The sequence below is a fragment of the Anolis carolinensis genome, chromosome 1 (assembly GCF_035594765.1).
Source record: "Anolis carolinensis isolate JA03-04 chromosome 1, rAnoCar3.1.pri, whole genome shotgun sequence".
Classification (NCBI taxonomy): domain Eukaryota; kingdom Metazoa; phylum Chordata; class Lepidosauria; order Squamata; family Dactyloidae; genus Anolis; species Anolis carolinensis.
In genome coordinates, this window is record NC_085841.1 from 260,352,771 (window position 1) to 260,374,300 (window position 21,530).

The 21,530-nt window shown below is 40.2% G+C and overlaps 1 protein-coding gene across 1 annotated transcript in view; it reads left to right on the forward strand.

The window, feature by feature from the left end:
* The window catches only part of b4galnt4 (beta-1,4-N-acetyl-galactosaminyltransferase 4), a 219,527-nt gene that overhangs the window by 152,388 nt on the left and 45,609 nt on the right, over positions 1-21,530 (forward strand). Inside the window, exons 4-7 of the mRNA XM_003214856.3 lie at positions 6,130-6,225; positions 7,676-7,766; positions 9,824-9,924; positions 13,352-13,419. Of these exons, the coding sequence (XP_003214904.2) occupies positions 6,130-6,225; positions 7,676-7,766; positions 9,824-9,924; positions 13,352-13,419 (356 nt within the window). The remainder of the gene's footprint in view (positions 1-6,129; positions 6,226-7,675; positions 7,767-9,823; positions 9,925-13,351; positions 13,420-21,530) is intronic.

A 21,530-nucleotide genomic window follows, 5' to 3' on the forward strand; every position in this document is an offset into this window, starting at 1 on the left:
ACTCAAGGGTGATGTTGTTTGATCACAGAGCCAGAGCCAGGATCTGCATCACAAATGGGCAAGCACCAGTATCAGTAAGCACCATCAGTCCCAGATAGAAGTCAATGACATGCTGTGTGGTGCCGAATAGATTGTGTTCATAGATTTGTCAAATGTCAAGTGTCATTATCGCTAAGGTTTCAGAGGAGGTTGCTCAACAGTAGCTTTGTGCAGAATTACAATTCTGATGTGCAAGACCCTCTAGAAAAACTAGTTCTACAATATTCATCCTCTCTTTCCATAGAAAGCAGGGCTATCTAGTGGCTATGGGAGATATCCTCTACAACAAAATGGTGCACTACATACCAGTGGGATTATGTGACAGAGTTACTTTTTGCTGCTACCGTTGTTTTCCTACTTTGCTATACTTTCCAACAGTTTCTTTTGTCCCTTAGTTCCTCTGGATTAGTATTGCACCACTGGTTTCAGCGAGACAACACATCTGCAGTAGCAGACTGATCCAGCTCTCCATCTTAAGTGTCACACTAATCCCTAGGGAGTAACAGCTGAGACATGCCAGGCTATAGTCCACAGACTTGAATCCAGGAAGAACGGCAGGTCATTAATCACTGTTTGAATGGAGACACTGTTGTGGTAACTAGAGGAAGATTGGGAGAGAAGTATTAAGAGGAAGGTCCTTTGTCAGCATTCTGGAGGGTGTAGATTTGAAAGTCACCATAGGGACATTCATATCTTATTCTCTTAATGATGTACGGATTACTGAAGCCCTCAATCTACAGTATCAGGAAGTGTCAGAAGCTTTGGATTCAGATGTGCTCTGTGAGTGAAAAAGGGGTGCTGGCTGCAGTTATTTCTGTACCACAAGTATAGACCATGGGACTCCCTGACCAAAGCTGTCTCTGAGCTAAAGAAACACTTCTTTTACATAATTGTCACACACACAGAAGCCCTGCTGTCGTCTGGAGATGACTAGTAGTTCACTATGATTTTTAAGAAGGCATTGAAAACCTTTTGATTCCACAGTCATTTGAAGGCAGCAGAATATCATTGTTTGATTGTGAAGCTTTATAAATTATGTTTTCATGACCACATCTTTATTTATTTATATTTATAGGTGACTTCACTGTTAAACCATTGTCAGTGAAGGTTATGAACATTTTGTTTTATGGTCAGTGAGTTGATTAAAGGCGTGATAAAATTGATAGAACCAGGGAACAAGAGTAGGTAAACTTCTGTTCACATAGTCCCATGTTATGTAGATAAAGTACATATGTATGTATCTAGCTCAGGAGTGAAAACTGTGAATCCCCATCAGATGACATTGAACTGCAACCCCCGTTATCCCTAGCCAGCATAACCAGTGAATATAAATGTTGGGAATTGTGGGACAGTATCTCAAAATTTGGTGAATTGCCCCTTGTGATCTACTTGGATGCCTACCTTCACTCCACCTTTTCTGTATACATTTTTATTGTGGTATATGAAGAAAAAACATACAGTCTTCAAAATTCAACAATTGAGATACACGTATTATTTCCCCAACCCCACCACCTTCCCATTCCCACCCGTAAACCACCACCCATGACTTCCAACACCATATGGAATTAGTATAACAAAAAAAAACTCTATCCTTATCATTACATTAATAAATTCCTCATGTGGCTATTTCAATATCTATTTTTATCTTCTTTTTTAAATACCCAAAGGCAAGTCCCCAATTTACTAGCAAATTCTTCATTGATTTTACCCCTTACACCATTAGAGAGCTTGGCCATTTGGATATACTCAACTATTTTTTTCAATCCTTCATAAGTAATTCTTTCACCCCCTTCCAAGACTTTGCTAATTCTCGCAGCCAAAAAAACTATATTGGCAAATTTATACATCATCTTTACTAATTCTCTCTTGAAACAATCCCAATAGACATCTTTCTGAGGTTTTTTTTTATCTTTTCATAAATTATTTTATTCGTTTCTTTCATCACCTTTTTCCAAAATGTATTTATCTCCTTACATGTCCACCAAACATGCCTTTCTGCACTTTACATCTCCAGCATTCCCCCCATTGGGTTTTCTCAATTTTGACCATTTATTCAAACATTATGTAACTTCTATAAAACATTTTATATATGTTTTTCTAATGGACCCCACTACTGAAAATTTAAATCTTTTATTCTGGTTTCTCTTTAGATTGTATAAATATTTTGCCTTTTACTCCACCAGCTTTTAATACAAACTCAAATAAGAAATGCTGGGATATTATGCCCACAAATGGTGCTGAACCATAGTCCATTCCAAAAGTGTGGTTTGTCTGTGCCCCTGCTAGGATTAGATAGTTTGGAATGTGGTCTGAGTAAGAAATTACTGTTTTTTTAATGTCAACACTTTTTGCCTAATAAGAAGCTGTGTAGTTTCATAGATAGTCGTTTTTTTCAGTGATTCTGTATCCATGGATTCAGCCATTCATGTCTTGAAAATATATTTTTAATTCCAAAAAGCAAACTTTGATTTCACCATTTTATAAAAGGGACACCATTTTACTGCACCATATACAATGGGACTTGATCATCCATGGATTTTGGTATCCACGGGGGGTTCTCAGACCAAACCCCAGTGGATATCAAGAGCCCACATATGTAGTTGTCCCTAATGACCTTATTTCATATTGTCATAGCACATCCTGGATAAATGTTCTTTTATTTATTCATGGAACTGGTATGCTACAGGGGTTTTCTAGTTGTACCTTAGAATCACAAAGGGCAGATGAACTCACACATACGTGAACTAGATTTCTGTTTTCATAGTTAAACTGGCTTGACCACAAGAACACTTACATAATTGTAAATAAGTGTTTTTACCTACAACTTCAGTAGCACTCAAGCAACTACAGCTGCAAATATGGAAAAACCATCACAGTATATGTTAGTTTGATCAGCCATGAAGCAAGTCTAGAATGTGCAAACTTTTGACCTGATGCAAATTTGACATTGAAATCTTTCTTCAGAAATTACTATAATCATGCTAATCCAATGCAAGTCCATTTCTTTATTTTTGTTCATGTTATGCTACTCAGTCCCATGTTTTTATTTAGTATGCTGAAAGTGTGGTCAGTAGTAGTAATAACCGAATAAGTATATTGAATATATAAAGTCAATTAATTAGGTGTTTGTGCTTAACCAATGGAATAAACCTCAGAGGGCTGAAAAAATAATGAGAACAAAATTAAGAAATAATGAGAGGAAAGTTTAAAGCAGCCTGCCAGAACTGGGACATATTTTCACTATAAACTTAAACCAATTAAATTGCTACGGCTTTCCCCAAAGGAACCAAGGGAATTATAGAACTGTGCGTGGGCTAGGATTTAAGAGTGAACTTTCAACATCCAAACAAAACTATAATCCCCCTAGGTCTTTGAGAATGCTATCAGAATTAAGCAGGATGGATGCCAACATAGGTTTGTAGTGTAATTGTGCCTGGACTGATCATGGCAATATGTTGAGCCTGCCATTTCAAATGGAATGACAGTGTTGATTAGGACAGTTTTGTGGCTTGGAAAGCTGTATTCACTGGATCGTTTGTGGCTTGGACAAAACTGAAATTGGGCAGGCTTATTTTCTCAGTTAGGTGGCATGGACTAGTTACTGTCCATCGTTAGGAATCATGATCGACACAGATGGTATGGAATGGTCTTCAGCTAATATCTACATCATCATTGGCACAAATGTTGGCAAGGTATGGCTACTCTCAGCGCATGGCTGTTATTTCTTAAAGAGAATCCTTACATCTCTAGCTGAAGTGAGAATCATTAAGAACCAGATGGCTTTAAGTAGGGGGAATATAATACCATGAAGGATTTGTTTCTTCTTTTTAGGTTATATCTAGCCAGGAAACATCTACCTAATGTTTGGCTACATGGGCTTTGGCATTGATGTGACCACCATGGGTTATTTTTTACTCTTCTTTCATTGTGCTGATTATGTCAGAAGTGTGAATATAATTGCAGTATGACTTTATAGAGTTATCAAGAAAGATATACCTCAGTTAACAAAGTAGATGTGTGCGTAGGTGTTACTTTTTTGGTAAAAGAGACAGAAGTAACATAGAAGGAAGAGGGATGGGTTTAACACAAAAATGGAGAGCAGTTCCATATGTTTCATTAGACATTTTATTTAAAACTGCCGTGCCCCATGAAGACCCTCACTGTTTATCCCTAGTTAAGCCCTTTTTAGTTAGAGGGATTAGTATTTTATGTACAGTTTCTGGGGGGTCAGTTTAGACAGCCTCTTTGCATCTGAAGCCTCCGTCACCCTGCCCCTTTAAGAATCCTCCCAGGGCAAGAGCCTTTTGGAAGAGTTCACCTTTTTCATGACTGGAAGGTGAAGAGAGAGGAAGGCCAGAAGGTCTACAATATAGCACGACCAGTAGGAGCTGTACTATTCATGTCCAATCAGAGCTGTATTCATGTCCAGTCAGAGTTGTATTCAAGTCCAGTTGGAGCTGTATCAATGTCTAGTCAAAGCTGTATTCATGTCCAGTTGAAGCTGTATTCAAGTCTAGTCAGAGTTAAATATTGAGACCATCTTAGAGACAGTTGAACACCATCCAAGAAAGAGACAATAAGAAGAAATAAAGATTCAAGAGCCTCAGTTCGGCCAGAACTGTCTATCTCTCAAATACTTTACCTCTCCTCATGAAGGCTTTGTAGTAAGACTCAGGAGGAGAGAAAGTCTAAAATTCTTGTCAGTTAATAAATTATTGTTTGATTCAACTACCGTATATAGACTCTGATTTGTTCCCTGCACAGCTACTTCACCTTCCAAGTAGCATGGGGACAGAACACTAACTGTGCACATGTGAAGTGAAACAACCAGGTCAAGTAACCCTGTGTAAGCAAACAAAAATCTTTCTAGAGAACATTTGTAGGCTTCTCCCAAAATGCATTCAGGGATAATGTTCTTTCTTCTTCTTTTCTACCTTTTTTGTGAGTTCTATTTTGATTGCCAAATCTAGAGATCAGTGCTATTTTTAAAATATGTTGTGGGTAGCTGTTGAGGAAGCCTGAGCTCTTGTCTCCATTCTTTTTGTTTTACTGTGCACACATGCTCAGTAAGTGGTGCTAGAGGCAGCTGCCATTTACCTTGCCAGTTGCAGACAAGTCCACACAGCTTCAATGAGATCAAATGAAACAGCATCTAGCTTTTCTAGCCCAACTATATTGCAGTGTTTATTGCAGTCCAACACCAAAAATTTGTGTTTCTGCAATCATCCCAATTCAAGTGAGAGATGGAATAAGGAAGATGACTGTGGCTGAGTAGACATGCAGTCTATAAGTAAATTTCAAAGGTTGCTACTCTACCAGATAGAAGATTCAGCACTCAGTCCCCACCCAAACCATACTCAACAGCTATCTCTTAACTAGAAAGTTAGTTATGGCAGTGGGAAAATCTAAATTTTCCATACTCCCCCTTTTCTAACTTTTTGGGATTCAACATTTTGACTCTCCCAAGTTTTGAAATCATTCCGTTTAACAATGTATCTATTTTTTAGATCCTTACAACTGCTGCTGTCCTCTTCTATTGGTTTTACTCAGGTTTTAATCTGTGGGTGTTTGAATCTGTTATATTATTTTACTGTTTGAAATACCCCAACATAGCTATATTTCAGAGGAAGGAATTAGCAAAATCAACTTTGCGTATTCCTTGCCTGAGAAAACCCTGTGAAATTCATGGGGTTGTCATAGGTCAAAAGGCATCTTGAAGGCACGTAAACAATCACACTGAAATATTTATTTGTTTGTGGAGTAGATACCCTGCCTTTCTCCCAGGGTGGAATTCAAGATGGCTTACAATAATTTAAAAATGATTTTAAGCAATGAATCAAAATTAATTTAGAAATTAATCTAAAACTAGTTTACAACAGTTAAAAAACAGTATTATTTCCCAAAAAATGCTATAGAAAGATTAAAACACTAAAGCATATTTAAAACATGAATTTCAAAATAAACATGTAAACTGTGAACGACATGCCCACCATTTAGACACTCTTATACATAAACATATATCTGCCTACATCCAAGATATTGCCTCAAAAAACTTCCATATTGACTGTGTGGTGTCATTTTGCTCTGCAGTACAAAGGAAAAGCAAACCTGCATGTTTTTGAAGACTGGTGTGGAGGAGCTGTGGGACATCTAAGGAAGAATCTACATTTCCCCCTCTATCCTCATGTAAGTGAAAGCTCTTCCTCAAGTCAGAGATGCCAATTTCTGTACTACAGGCAGTTCCCAAGTTATGAACAGATAGGTTCTGTAGGTTTGTTCTTAAGTTGAATTTGTACATTGGAACAGGTTGCACTTTTAAAAGTGTAACTCCAGCCAAAGATTGATAGACAGACAGACAGATAGAAGCAAGCTTTGGATAACATAGAGAAAGGTTAACACTCCTGTGGTGTTTCTTTTATTGTCTGTGCCCCTGTTCAGAAGATTTCCCTTCACTTTCTGCCCCTGTGATCATTGAATTTTGAAAATTTTGGCTTGTTGGGAAACAAGGATCAGCGATAAAGCTTCACTGAAGACAATTTTTCCCCATTATAACTTTCAGGAGTGAATTTCCATTCCTATGGGTAGATTTCCCTCACTGCCTGCTGTCTCTTTCTCATTCTTAATTATGACTCATTTGTTAGATCATATGTTTGTAACTTGGGGACTGCCTGTACTTCTGGTAGAGAAATTTCTGTTCATCTTTGTGTGGAGCAAATATCCTAAGCTATGTTTACAGTCAATTTGCATTTTGCTAAACATTTTAGTTTCATCTCAACTCTCATGCACCAGAATTTTGTGTATTTGTGGGTTCTGGTTTTTTTTTTTTTACTCCCAACAAGAATTCCAGTGTTATTGTGAGTTAGATACTCAGAAAGAGTTGAGACCAAAAAGAACCCTCTCAAAAACATACCTTATTGGACTACAATGGCTATTTTAAGCATTCTCCTTCTCACTTATGGAAAAAACTTCTCTTGAATGAGCTTAACTCATTGACAGTCAGATCATATCACTTCAGCTTCTCTGCGTCATGGCTTACCAAAAATATGGGACAATGTGTTACATTGGTTGGAACAGTATACTTATAAATGTACCTCAACTGGATTTGGAGCAAACAAAATCTAGGGGTCTCTCATAAAATCAGATGTTCATATGGAAATATATTCATATGAAGTGACAGTTGATGGCTTCCGGGTTGGTTAGTTAGTTAGCCCAAACTTTAAAGAAGCTATCAAAGGAGTCTGTCCCCAAAATAGATCCTGCACCTCGCATATCTCCTTTACAATTAAAACAAAAAAACAGAATGCATTCTTTGCCTCACTGATACGGAAGCCACTAGTGGCCACTTCTGTTGTGCAAGCAGGAGATCAGATGTATAGAAAGAACATGTGGCTTCAGTGCACAACTTTGAAGGTGCCTTACTCTTCCAATGACCCATTTGCTGAAGACTCTCACTATGAGTTGAATGACAATATGTGGAAGTAAGATATAAAAGTGAAAGAAGAATTTAAAATAAGTTGTAGATAAATTAATCTGTTTTCCAATATGAAAGCATGAGCAGAAGTTATTTTGGTAAGATTTGTTTAAAGCCTGTGCTCTGAATTGTTAACGATAAAACTCCTCCCTTTCTGATTCATAGACCCGTACAACAGTGAAGAAGTTGGCTGTGTCACCGAAGTGGAAGAATTATGGACTACGGATCTTTGGGTACATTCATCCTTTCAAGGATGGTGAGTAGAAACACCACCCTTTTACTCTGTTCCCAAGAGCTGGGGTTCAAAGAGTAGACATCACAACTGAGGTTCTTCTTACTCACTTTAAGCAAGGATGCCTCTGCTCTGCCATAAGCACCCTGTCATTGTTTCCCCCATCTTTTGAGACACTGGGAAAACATACTGAGCAGCCATCAAGGAAGCCAGACCAGCAAAAACCATCATACTCCTTAACTCTGATTTTTTCATTTCATTTATGTTTGTTTGTTTGTCGTTCAGTAATTAGTTTCTTGTAGAAAGGAAAAAGTTGTAAGAGAGTTACAATATTAGGAAGAACTTCCTGACATTCAAAAGTGGCACTGACTCAAGTTTGTGGGAGTCTCCTTCTTGAGAGGTTTTTCATCAAAAGCTGAGTGTCCATCTGTCAGGAGTGATTTGACTCTATATTCTTGCATGATGGAGAGCTAGATAATCCTTGTGGTCACTCCCAACTCTAATTCTAAGTTGAAAATAATACATTCTCTGGGGTGTTGTGTGGTTTCCGGGCTAAAGATGCTAGCCACAGATGCAGACAAAACTTCAGGAGAAAATGGTGCTAGAAGATGGCCGTACAGCCTGAAAACCACACAACAGTGCTTCCGGCCGTGAAAGCCTTAGACAACACATTCCACCCCTATTCTTTTTAAATTCCTTGCTGTCTTGAGGCTGTGAGATCGAAAAAAATTAAAAGCTCTCCTGAAAGCACACCCAGAGTTTGGGCTTTTCTGGGCCTAAATGTGCTCCAAAGCAGCTCCAGGACTGTTGCTTATATGGCTGGAGAGTGCAGTTACTCTTCTAGGGAAGTGGGCACAGTGCACATTATCTCCTCCTTATTGTTATTTCTAACTAGCCACAGAGCTCCTGATAGTCCGGAGTGCTTCTACTGGTCACAGGGGAAACCTATTCTGACAAGGGTAGAGGCGGTTGACCAACCAGGAGCTCTTCCCTTTTTCCTAATAACATGGGAACCTCTGCCAATGTCAGAAGGGGGCACCTGTGCAATCAGGAAAGAGTGAGGAATCACCTCTCATTCTAATCTTCATGCTGGTCAAGTGTGCGCCCTGTTATGATGTTAGCAGAAACACCCATAATGGCAATGAGCTCTCATGGAGTCCCATGGCCAGCTAGGAGCAACGGCGGGGTGGCAACATGAAAGAAATAAAGTGTGTGTTGTCGAAGGCTTTCATGGCTGGAATCACAGGGTTGTTATAAGTTTTCCGGGCTGTATGACCATTTTCCAGAAGCATTCTCTCCTGACGTTTTACCTACATCTGTGGCAGGCATGCTCAAAGGTTGTAAGGTACATTGGAAAAACTAAGCAAGGAAGGTTTATATATCTGTGAAAGGTCCAGCATGGGAGAAAGAACTCTTGTCTGTTGGAGGCCAGTGTGAATGTTGTAATTAAATAAAGTGCGCATTATCCCAGAGGAGAGTCGGTGCTAGTGCAGTCACAGTCCAGTCCCTTTCCCTGCACTGATGAGCACAGGAAATGGCACTGGTGTCCCATTCAGACAGAAGATCTGGCTGAATCAAACCAGCTGCCCAGGTTGCCCGAAAACCATGGGATACTGTGGAGTTTCCACAAACCCCAGAGGATCCCAACTTTATGGAAGAAAGGCAAAGCTGATTAAGAGTTTGAAACTCTCACATACCAGAATTAGTTGTGCATCATGAAGACAGCCAGCCTTTCATTTGCAGTGAGCTCCGGGCAGGAAGGGGTAACTTATGTAGACAATGCCTTCTGCCAGGAATGAGGTTTTGCCACTTACTGCCCTCTGCAGGTCAAGAGGCTTAAAACCTGCAAGGTTGAAAGTAGAATCTTGGTGTCTAGGGTAGGTCCAGTTTTCCCAGGTTCTTAGAGTCCTAAAATGCTGCACTTAAGAAGCCTTCACACTTTGACTTGGAAAGATGCCATGAAGATAACTATACCTACATGTCCTTCTCACCCATACAAGAAGCACATTTCATCTCATCCCCTGTTCTTCCCTGTTCTTGCTGCCCAATCCCACAGCTCTTTTCTCTTCTTCGTCTCGTAGGGGACTTCCAGTTCTCTGTAGCTTCTGATGATAACTCTGAATTTTGGCTCAGCTCTGATGAGACTCCAGCCAATGCACGACTGGTGGCCTTTGTGGGCAAGGTGAGCATACATTTTCATTCCTAGCACTGTAAAAGAGAGACCCATAGACTCACAATAACGGCGTTATAGCTTCTTTCTGTGGCTAGAAGTGCTTTTTCTACTCTTCTCACAGACGACGCCATCTGGCATCATCTTTCTAGTTCCTTGCTGGGATAGTTAAATGTAAATGGAACCAGTGGTATTGCCATTGGGAGCCATATAAACCTAGCGCCAACTCAGCTGTGATTCTTACAACTAGAGGCTGTAAAACTGAAACCTGGATCTGTTACACAAAATACAGATATGTGTGTATATGTGAGCCTTTTCTAAATGCTGGCATGTTCTGCTTGTAATATTGCAGGATGCAGCCCCCCCTTGCAGCTGTGGTTTGCAACCTGAACCAAATTGGTTTGCTCACTGACATTGATTTGGAGGTTACTCTTGGTGGATTTTTTTGCCAGTTTGCTCTAAACCGAAGATAAAGTTCTTATTTCCATATTGGGTGCAGAGAGAGCAGTTGATCTCTTCTACAGAATAAAGAAATTATGAAAACAAATAGCCCTTTTCTCCATATAAGGGAAGCACTGCCATTTCAATTTGATGGCTGGCAAACAGGTTTGGATTTAGGATATTAAAACTGAGCTCATACCATGAACGCTTTACTACACTGAGGGGGAAGAGACAGGCCAAGAAGCACAGCTAGGATCTAAAAACATCAGGTAAAGAGATCATCAGTTCTGCAAAATTTTCTTGAAATCTTCCCGCTGGTATGGTGCCTTTAAAATGCTTGAAAGCCATTTCAGCAAATGTGAGCAATCTCTCCTCTCCCTCATTCAATACTGCTGATACACTTGTAAGTAAAATTAATATCACCCTGCAGGTGATGAGGAATCAGCAAAAGATGTTAGACTGCTGATTAATACTTTGTAGGCTAGTGGAGGTAGCGTTCGGGTAGCATACACTCGTATGCCATGCAGGTAATGAATATGGCAGTTTGAAAAGTTCATCAGCTAAGCTACTGGGTTGTTGGACTCTGCTCTTAGCTCCAGCACTCATGAAGAAGAGTAATATCATCTGTGATGTGTTGAATCTTTTTAAGATTATAGGCACTGAAGAAATTATCTCCCATATTATGTGTAAAAGTTTCAAAGCCTTTTCAGATAAGAATCCTAATAAAATAGGGTTCCCATATGTGAGAGTTTTCTTTTGAGCATGTTACAGGCTTCTTTTCAGATCTTTGCTTTAAACTGCCACATAGATGCCTGGGGACATTCAGGAATGGGGTTTATGTGCCCATCCATGTCTCATTCTGACTGAGTTCTGTTTGTATCAAAAACAAATTCCCCATATAGTTTTAGTTCAGGCTTTTGTTTCTCCAGATGTCTTTGGATTCCATTTCAAGTACCTCAACCATTGTCCTTGCTGACTGGGGCTTCTGGGAGCTCTAGTCCAAAATAACTAGGAGAGAAAGGTTTCCAAACCAATCTTTTAAACTATATACTGTATATGTTCTAAACTATATACAGTGTTCCCTCACTACTTCGCTTTTTGCGGATTAGATGTTTTGTGGTTTTTCAATAAACTTTAAAAGAATATTATAAATAATAAAAATTACAATTTACTGCCTAAGGAAGGGATGAAGGAGAAGCCAAAGGAAGAGAAAAGGAGCCCAAGCAGCAACGGGAGGAGAAGAAGGCGATTTATCAACACACAATTGGTTGATAAAGACTTTAAAAAATAGTGTATAACTACTAAAATAATGTATAAATATTAAAATAAATATAGTTTCCCCGCTTCATGGATTTTCATTTATTACGGGTGGTCCTGGAACATATTCCCTGCGATAAGTGAGGGAACACTGTACATTTTAAAGTAAAAATACAGCTCAAAGTCTTCAAGAAAACGGCTATCTGAGATATTGTTTTTGGAGTGGCACATCTGGGATCTCTTTGCACAATCAAGAGTAGAAGATCAGTTGGGGGGGAGAGGAGGCGAGGCTGCTTAACCTTTTCCTGCCATATGCTCATAATCTTGGTTGCTTTCCATTAGGAGGCAAAAAGATAAGGGGATACATGTGTTTCAGTGCAAAGAGGAAAAACAACCCCAGGCAGAATATTCTTAAGTTAGAAAGTTGTAGGAAAGGAAGAGGTTAAGTCGCATTTCTGTTCTATTGAAATGAGAGGCTTTGAATATGCTGCTTGGTTAAAAAAGGTCTGTAGGGGGAAACCATTCGGAGAAAAAACACACAATTGTATGTAATGTCTGGTTTCTCACTAGGAAAATGGTCAAGTCCTGCAAGGTGGTGTGCATCTAGTCAATGCAAAGTTGTACAGATTACAGTTTTTCTTCCTGAACAAAGGCAGTCTCGGTTATTAGCAAGCTCTGTTGCCCTCATGCTAACATTAAATAGATTTATACTTATACTATAAGGCCCTGGTGGATAAAGCTCTTTTCATGCCAAGACTGAAAATTTCACACATACGTTTGCTTCCTAGCCAACAAGTAATAAAAATTATCTTCCTTTGTGTGTTGAAATACACAGGCAAAGAATTCAGTGGTTGCGAGTCTCAGGATAACTATAACTCATATTTTGTGTGTGCTTGCAAGGAAGTCCAGTGTCGATCTTGTACTTTTGCAATGAGAAGAAATAGGAGCACCTGCAAGACTGTGGCAGTTCTTTTTAACCCATCCATTGCAGAACAGCCTAGTCACAGAGAGCCAAAATGAAGTGAAACATACCTTTTTAATCTTATTTCTGAGGAAACCTCTCTCAAAAATCTGACAGCTCAGTTCTTGCACAGCTGATAATGAGATTGTAATGCTAGAAAAGTCTGGCTTTTCTTAAAAAAGAAACAAAGTAATTTACAGTACTAGGTATAACACAGGACAAGTCACAAGCAAAAGAAGGTAGGAAAATTATGAAACAATAAACGAGAAGGACATTTCTTTATATAAGCTTTGGGAAAGGTTGTGCAAAGTGCAGTATATCGGTTGCACAAAGCACTTGGGGGCCCCCAATTTGGCTTTTGAAGCTTCCAGATCCTTTTTGGGCCGGTTTTGTGACAAATCTTACCAAAAGTGGTTAAATTGAACTGATCCAAAACCGGTTGTAAATGTGGTAGTTTATTTCCTCTCCCTAAAGCAATCAAAACAGAAAAAGGGGCTGAAAAGCAGCTCAAGTAGAGGGCACACCAAATTGCCATGATGCAGCTGGCTAGGGCAAGCACAGGGGAGAAATGGCTTCTTCCTGGTTAGGGCTGGATGGTTATGCATCAAATCATTACTCTGAAGAACAACCTGTACTCAAAGCCATCTAGACTATGATTTTCCAGGGAAAATGCACTGGCATTCCTTTGGATCATCTTTCCTCCCCTTTTTCTATATTTGATTTATCCATTGTCAGATCTTAAGTTTGTTTTCTATGTTGACATCTTTTCTTCTTCTTTAGCTGGGCTCTGAATGGACTGCTCCAGGAGAGTTCACAAAATTCAGTTCTCAGGTCTCCAAGCCAATCCGGTAAGTGTGACCGCTATGTTACAGAGATACAAAGGAAGAAAAACAGTGATTTCTATTAGTGTCAGGTTGTCTTGATAAACAGAACACTATGTCAAATTTTTGCGTGTGCTTACAGCAAAAGAGATTGATGTAACAGCATTTTACTGGTTTGATATCACTCGTTCCCTGAGATCTTATGCTCATCATTAACATGCCTCTCAAATAGTACATAAACAGAGAGTGTTGAAAGGCATGAAACAGCAGGATCACAAGATTACTTTCATCCTTTAAATAGCACTTTTGGTTGGCAGAGTGTACTATGGTCTTTATTGTGAAGTAGATTACAATTCCCCCAGTATTCAGATGGAAAACAGAGACTGAGAGATGTCTTGCTGATAGCAATACAGTGAGGTCTCCCCAGAGGGTGAGCTTTGAACCCAGGCCTCTTATATCCAAAGTGGCTTCAGCCACTTGATTACTAGTTCTGCAAGCTTGTTAAAATTACTTTTTAAATTTCTTTCCTTCATTAGAATAAAACCAGAGTGGAGGAGACCATAAGGGCCCTCCTGTCCAATCCACTCTGCCATGCACAACCAAAGCACTGTCCACTCAGCCTCTATTTAAAATGCTCCAAGAAAGGAAACTCCGCCAGCCTCTGAGGCAGTGAGTTCCACTGTCAGACAGCTTTGATAGTCAGGGGTTCTTTGTACTGGTTTTTAGGAATCTCTTTTTCTGCAGTTCGAATTCATTTCTCCTTGACCTAGTCTCTGAAGCAGCAGAAAAAAACATGCTCCATCTTCAATGTTACCTGTGTTCCCCTTTCTGATTTCCTTCTTGAATCTCCTTCCCCTCACTTCATCACTCTTTTCTGTCCTCCGTCTCTTTGTCCTTTTCCAGGCCTGTCAGATTGAAGCTTCTTTCTGTGTACATACAAAGTCTGTCAGCTCCCCTCACATTGCCTTGCCTCCTTGTTTGACACAGCTCTAGCTGGAGCTGGCAGCTCTCTTCCGGGCCTGTCTTTGCTTGCTCCATCAATTCACTGCCAAGCAAGACTGTCCTTGACATGCCAGAGCTATGGTCTTTTCCTCCCACTCCTCATCCGTGTGATGCTTTTATGTTTTACGTTACACCAAGCTTATATTACACAGGGCACACATGGCTCCTACGTCAGTGGAATAGTGAATCCATTCCAGATATTAATCCAAGTTATAAAGGAGCTCTCCAAAGTGGTGAAGCTTATTTCTAAATACAGTAGAGTCTCACTTATCCAACATAAACGGGCCTGCAGAATGTTGGATAAGCGAATATGTTGGATAATAAGGAGAGATTAAGGAAAAGCCTATTAAACATCAAATTAGGTTATGATTTTACAAATTAAGCACCAAAACATCATGTTATACAACAAATTCGGCAGAAAAAGTAGTTCAATACACAGTAATGCTATGTAGTAATTACTGTATTTACGAATTTCGCACCAAAATATCATGATATATTGAAAACATTGACTACAAAAATGCGTTGGATAATCCAGAACGTTGGATAAGCGAGTGTTGGATAAGTGAGACTCTACTGTACATCCAACACCTTGGGTTGTTGTTGTATGACTTAATGTAATTTCTGAGCTATGAAAATCCCTAGGCAAATCCACCAGTGGGGTTTTCTTATCAAAATTTGTTCAGTGAGGTTTCCTCTGAGGCTAAGAGAATGTGACTTGCCCAAGATTACCCAGTGGATTTCCATGGCTAAGTCAGGATTCAAACCCTGTTTTCCTGAATCCTCATCCAAACTACAGCTCTTTTCTGGCTCCAACTTTTTTAATACTTGATTTAAAACTAGACAAAGTTACCATGCCACTGGACATGGGAACTATTACTCAGAGGCTGTGTTTGTGGAATTTTAGAATTGGAAGAGACTTTGGAGGGGACTCTGGAGTTTCTCTAGGCAAGAATAATGAAAAGTTAACCTTTTAGACTACAATTCCTAGGTTCTGCTGACCAACAGGGCCATTGGTCATAGTATATGGGGGATCCTAGAAGTTGTCCAAAAAAGGCTCTGATTGTCATATCTTTCCTGGAGGAGGCCTGTTTGGATGCAGATAAGAGCTGGGCATGTTTAGCCTGCAGAAGAGAAGGCTGAGAGGAGACATGATAGCCATGTACAAATACGTGAAGGGAAGTCACAGGGAGGAGGGAGCAAGCTTGTTTTCTGCTGCCCTACAGACTAGGACACGGAACAATGGCTTCAAACTACAGGAAAGGAGATTGCACCTGAACATCAGGAAGAACTTCCTCACTGTGAGAGCTGTTCGACAGTGGAACTCTCTCCCCCAGACTGTGGTGGAGGCTCCTTCCTTGGAGGCTTTTAAGCAGAGGCTGGATGGCCATCTGTCGGGGGTGCTTTGAATGCGACTTCCTGCTTCTTAGCAGGGGGTTGGACTGGATGGCCCATGGGGTCTCTTCCAACTCCACTATTCTATGATTCTATGATAAGGAAGAGGTATGCCAAGATAATAACATGTTCCCATTTGAACCAGAGGAGGTGGCAGTCATGCTACGGCACCAACAGAGGCACAGCCTGGTCCATCCCAGGCATCCACTGCACATCAAAGGAGGCAAAGATACTTCCTTCCACTGAGCACCAAAATTAAAGCAGCAGCAGCAGCAAAGGGTCAGGCAACACCCTGCTCCACTTGAAATGTAGGATGCTGACCAGTGAGGCCAGCTGGGCTGCGTAATAGCTGGCTATACATTTACCCAACCATTGCTGCAGACAACAGTTTCAAAATTTTCAATTAACTACAATTAATATATCTGGCTTTGTAGAGTTATGGCCTTCAATTTGTACCTTAGTTTTATTTTCCTTCTCAGCTTTAATCTCTGCTGTTTTTCCCTTTTGAACTTCTTTGGACCATGCTTCTGCTTGTAAGACCGTGTAAGCCCTGAGACTGCACTGGACTTCTGTGGACTGGCCTGCTAAATAGGCTGATTTAGGGAAGCCCAGATCTAGTCTCAGTGCCAACATATGATGCAAATACAGCATTTTTCACAGATGGTCATCCATCTTCTGCTGAAGTAGTTCAAGTAAAGAAAAGCTAAACACTTCCCAATGTCATCTGTTTTTCTCTTGGACATCTGTTTTTATTAGGAAATTTTTTTCAGATTTCTCCTGAAAATCTGGTCCTTCAGGATTTCTATCCATTTGTTTTAGTCCTGGCCACTGGACAAGACTGTGCCATCCTTTGCAGAGTAGCTCTACAATGTCTCCCTATATATGTTGTATGTTCTTTGTATGATTAGCCAATGACTATAGGTAGCTTGTGCCCTTTTCACCTGTTATATGTACTCCTTTGTTCTTCAGTAGCACACAACCTGAGAACTGGTACTCAAGTGGGCTGTTGGGAAAGACTGGTCAGGGTTATGAACTGTTTGTTTCCTGGTGGTAGCTTGTGGGGTGTTGTCATGTGCCCTGTATAAATATCTCCCTGTACCTTTTGGCATCGATTCCTGTTTCTCTGTGATATATCCTGTGCCATGACCTCAGACTGGCAGAGGGACAAATGTGAAGAACGGGACATGCAGAGTTTTCTTGCTAGGGTCAAGACACAAAAGAACTCTGAAATATCAGGAAGATGTGCACTGAATGCTTATTGCTTCTTTCAGCTGCTGGGGAAAAGAAATAAGGGAAGCTGTCCAAATGAAAAGAGAGAGAGAGAAGAAGAATATGAATGAGCAAGCACCTGCCCAGAAAATAGAGGAAAGCAATAACTGGGTATTAGACTGGCAGATTTCCAGAATGTGTCATCATGCCAGTGTCTCAACAGAGCTAACAAATGTGTTTTTTTCTGTCTTTATGTCACCAATATAGCACTATTTTAAGTAGTGAGGAATACCACTAAGAGCCTGCGCATGCTAGGAAATGCTCTGCCTTTTTAATTTAGGTGCTCAGCAGTTTAATAATCAGATTAGGAATGGGGACAAGAGTGAGTATCTCTGCCCCTCTACCTCTGTTGGCAAATAATACAAGGCAAAATTCAATGTAGTTTGATTTCCAATCTCAGCTTCTCAAAAGGCAGTGGGTCTAACTGTTTTTTGCTCACTGATTTCATTACCATTGAAAACACAAGCACCTAATGTAGAGCACTAAAATTTAGCACAATCAAATCCCATCTGGGTTTTTTTATTTGTTTTTCCTTTTCTTCAACTCGACTATGCCCCATATTGCTGAGCAGCCATAATACGGTACATGCTGTAGGTTCACAAAGCACGTTAGAAACAGGAGTGAATTGAGTCTAACTACCCATAATAAAGCACATATTTGGGAGCTATTAATCTAATTTAATTTTGGCAGACATTGAAATGCAAAGTAAAGCAAACTGAAGTGCTTTGCCCAGGTTACCTCAGAAATACCAAAGCAAAGTCAGGAGAAGACTCTGCCATGATTTGAGAAATGGGGATTTACTTGATACACACAATCTTTTCTTCTTCTTTTATTGCACTGTACTGTGGCCCTTTTAGTTACATTCTGAAGGATATAAATATCTAAACTACATCTTGTCAGTGATTCAGTTAATGTTTACACTATGTAACAAAATTTGAAAACTTTTCTGTTCCTGGTTTGAAAGTGTTATTCCTGTTTAATTGTGTGGTACTTACTTTGAAAGTAATTGTTATACTCCAGAAACTTCATTTTTGTGGTTTCCACAAACTGTGTTGAATTGCTTGAGACTCTGTCAGATATTCACTGATAAACAATAGCAAAATGTCCTGCAGGATGTCCCGCAAAAACAATAGTTTTGCAGTATAACAAACTTTTCCCATGTTTTTTATGATATAACCAATTTGGAAATGACATTTATAACCCAGGAACAAAATTCGTATTTCATAGTATTATTTGTTGCCAAGTTCTGATAGCATGTGAATAATTTCACACATTGTACACCTTTGGGTATCTCTGAATTGGCAAAAGGTTCATAACTTATTTACTGCATGTTTCTAAGAGAAGAGTGGGTGCAGAAATTTGTGGGGGGCCCTGCAGAAAGAGCTAACGGAAGAGAGTACAGTTTGAGGCTAGGGACCATGAGGGGGTGTTTTTCTTTCCACTTCTTGCATTTTCTTCATGATGATATGTTTCCATCTTGCAATATTGCAAATGAGCTGTGATAAATAGAAATGGCCAGCTGGAAATGTGTAGGCCACATGCGGTCCTCCAGCTGGTTTCTACCCAGTGCTGGGAATGCTGAGGAGCAACCCGGCCCAGAAACAGCATATTGAACTTGGCCTTCCTCAGCACAGGATTATTTTTCTTTTTTAATCATGTTAAAGAATATGGGGATGTGTGCTGCCACTCCACCCACGGCATCCCCACATTGAAGATCTCCAAAGAAGGTGTGACTGTGTTTGGTTGCATGTAGGTAGAAGGCCTCCATAAGATTAGGAAGCCTAGCAGAGCAAATTCCTTATGGCATGGGACTTTGTTAGCACTTTCTCAGTTTTCTTCTCAGATATTCTGTGAGGTCCATGTGACTTCTCCAAAAAGCAAAAATAAAAAACAACTTTCTGTTCTATTTCTGGTTTTAGAAAAAAAGAGTTTTTTACAATGTTACATAGTTTTATGTTAAATGGAGGCTGGGGGCTGCCACATTTAAAATTTGAGTTGTTCTGGAGATTTCACTCTTTTCTGTCACCAAAAAGGGCTGTCTGGAGAGTTTGGAGCACTGGATAAGCCCAAAAAAGCAGCCTTGGCACAGGTTGGCTAGGGTTCTAGCATTGTAATAAGTCAAAGCAATTTAGAGTTTTGAAAGTTGACAAAAGGGGGCAAAGAGAGCTTGGGATCATGTAGCTCTTTATCAACCCAAGTCATACCTCATAACCTCTGAGGATGCCTGCCACAGATGTGGGCGAAACATCAAGAGAGAATACTTCTGGAACATGGCCATACAGCCTGGAAAACATACAACAACCCTGTGATTTTATTTTCCGTGTCAGGAGCAACTTGAGTCGCTTCTGGAGTGAGAGAATTGGCTGTCTGCAAGGACGTTGCCCAGGGGACGCCCGGATGTTTTGATGTTTTTACCATCCTTGTGGGGGTTTCTCTCATGTCCCCGCGTGATCCCGGCCATGAACGCCTTCGACAACACAAGTCAACATAGTCAGTAGGAGCCTCCGGTGGCGCAGTGGATTAAACCCTTGTGCCTGCAGGACAACCCAGGCACCAGTGTAGCCTATAGGTGAAAGAATACGTAGTTGTTGCCATTCATTTCTTGACTGTGAAAGGGATTTCCTAATCAGGAACAACATAGGCTGCTGTGAGCCTACTGCAAGATTCTTTGTACTTCAGGAAGTATTTTCTGGTAAAAAAAAGTGTTTTCTGCACAGAAACATGTATCTTTGCACAGAATGTACTACTCTTTCTGTCAGCTTTCTTAACCTTGAAGAAAGGAATACTTAATAGGCTTCTGAATAACTTGAGAGCTTCCTTTATGATAGTACACAGTGAACCTGGTATCTTTCAGATGGTGTTGTTTTCTTTCTTATCCTCCCTAGCCAATGATCAGGAATGATAACAGTACATTGAAGATTTTTTTCAGTTCATGATTTCTCTGAAACTGAATTTAATTTCAGAGAAATCAAAGGCCATATACTAGTGGTGACTAGGGTCTAGACAGAAGCAAAAATGTTAGAAGTAATTGAGGCTTTGATGAGACATTTCCACTTGTTTTTAAAATTGATTTTTACATAGAGGAAAAAGAGAGAGGAGGATACATAGGACCAGACAAGGGTTGGTCATATATCTTAATATAAGGCTGATCGTATAGTATAGAAATAATGTTGAATGCTATGCAGTCCTGTGATTTAAAGTTTGCTGAGGCCCCAGCACTCTTTGGCAAAGTCTAAAGACTTTGTAAAATCACAACTCTGTGAATCCATAACATTGAGCCATGACACATCAGGTGTGGTCAACTGCATTAATTCTGCAATATAGGTACACCTTAGGCCAGTGGTTCTCAATCTGTGGGTCCCCAGATGTTTTGGCCCTCAATTCCCAGAAATCCTAATAGCTGAACTGGCTGGGAATTCTGGGAGTTGTAGGACAAAACACCTGGGGACCCACAGATTGAGAATCACTACCTTAGGCTGTCCATATTTCCCGAAGTATATTTTCTTGAGACTGAAATCTATAGAATATATTTTTTATATTTAGCCAAAACAGTAAGGCAAAACTAGAGCAGTAAAGCAGGCTTTAGAATGGGAAGGGAGGAAACTATACAAGAGCTGAGAAACTATGAAAACATTGCCTCTGGAGAGAATATGTCCCCCTAGGGATCCAGCCATCCAGCCTGAGCTTTCTCCCTCCTATTCTGGAGGAGAAGATAAGGGAAGGAGCCATGAGAGCTTCTGTGGACTCCTGTGGAGAAGTGGGTGCTTAATTAAAGGGGATATTAATTTTCCATGCCAGGAGGTGGGCACTTTGTGTTCTGAGATGGCATTTAACCAAGAGTTTCTCCTCTTTGAGGCTAAACCATTTGTAATGCATGTTTTCCTCTACCATGGAGTGCTTAAAAACATCCCTCCCCCCTCCTCACAAAAGAGCTTTGTGGAACCTTCATTACCAATGCATTTGCTATGGCAAAACTGTTTTTGTAAAGTGGTTGGAATCTTCCCTGGGGTTGCCTTAATACAGTCAACCCTTTCAATACGACAGCTTAGTTTGGGAAGGAACTTTGTGGCAATATGAACTTTCAGTCCAGTGAAAGCAAAGCACACAAGCAAAGAATTCTGCTTCTGGGGAAAAAAAAACTCACCCAGCCAACCTCTGAAATTATGCAATTTATTTTTGTAATGTGGTTGCAAACAGTGCACCAAGGACCAAATATTTTTAGATTTCCAAAAAATCCTCCCCATATCCCTCACCCCTATCAGGTATCAGGTACAACAGTTTGTACCTGTGAGCTGGCTTGATTCCGGCCCTAGGTTTGTCTTAAAACTGTTGTTATAGCTGGGAGGAGCTGATTTGTGACGCTTCACGATGGGTTCACAAAGGAAGCACGCACAGGCCTTACACAGTTTCTGGAACCCTGGGGACTCCCCTTTAGAAGCGCTCAGTGTGGGGTGTTAATACAGGACAGATTCCCT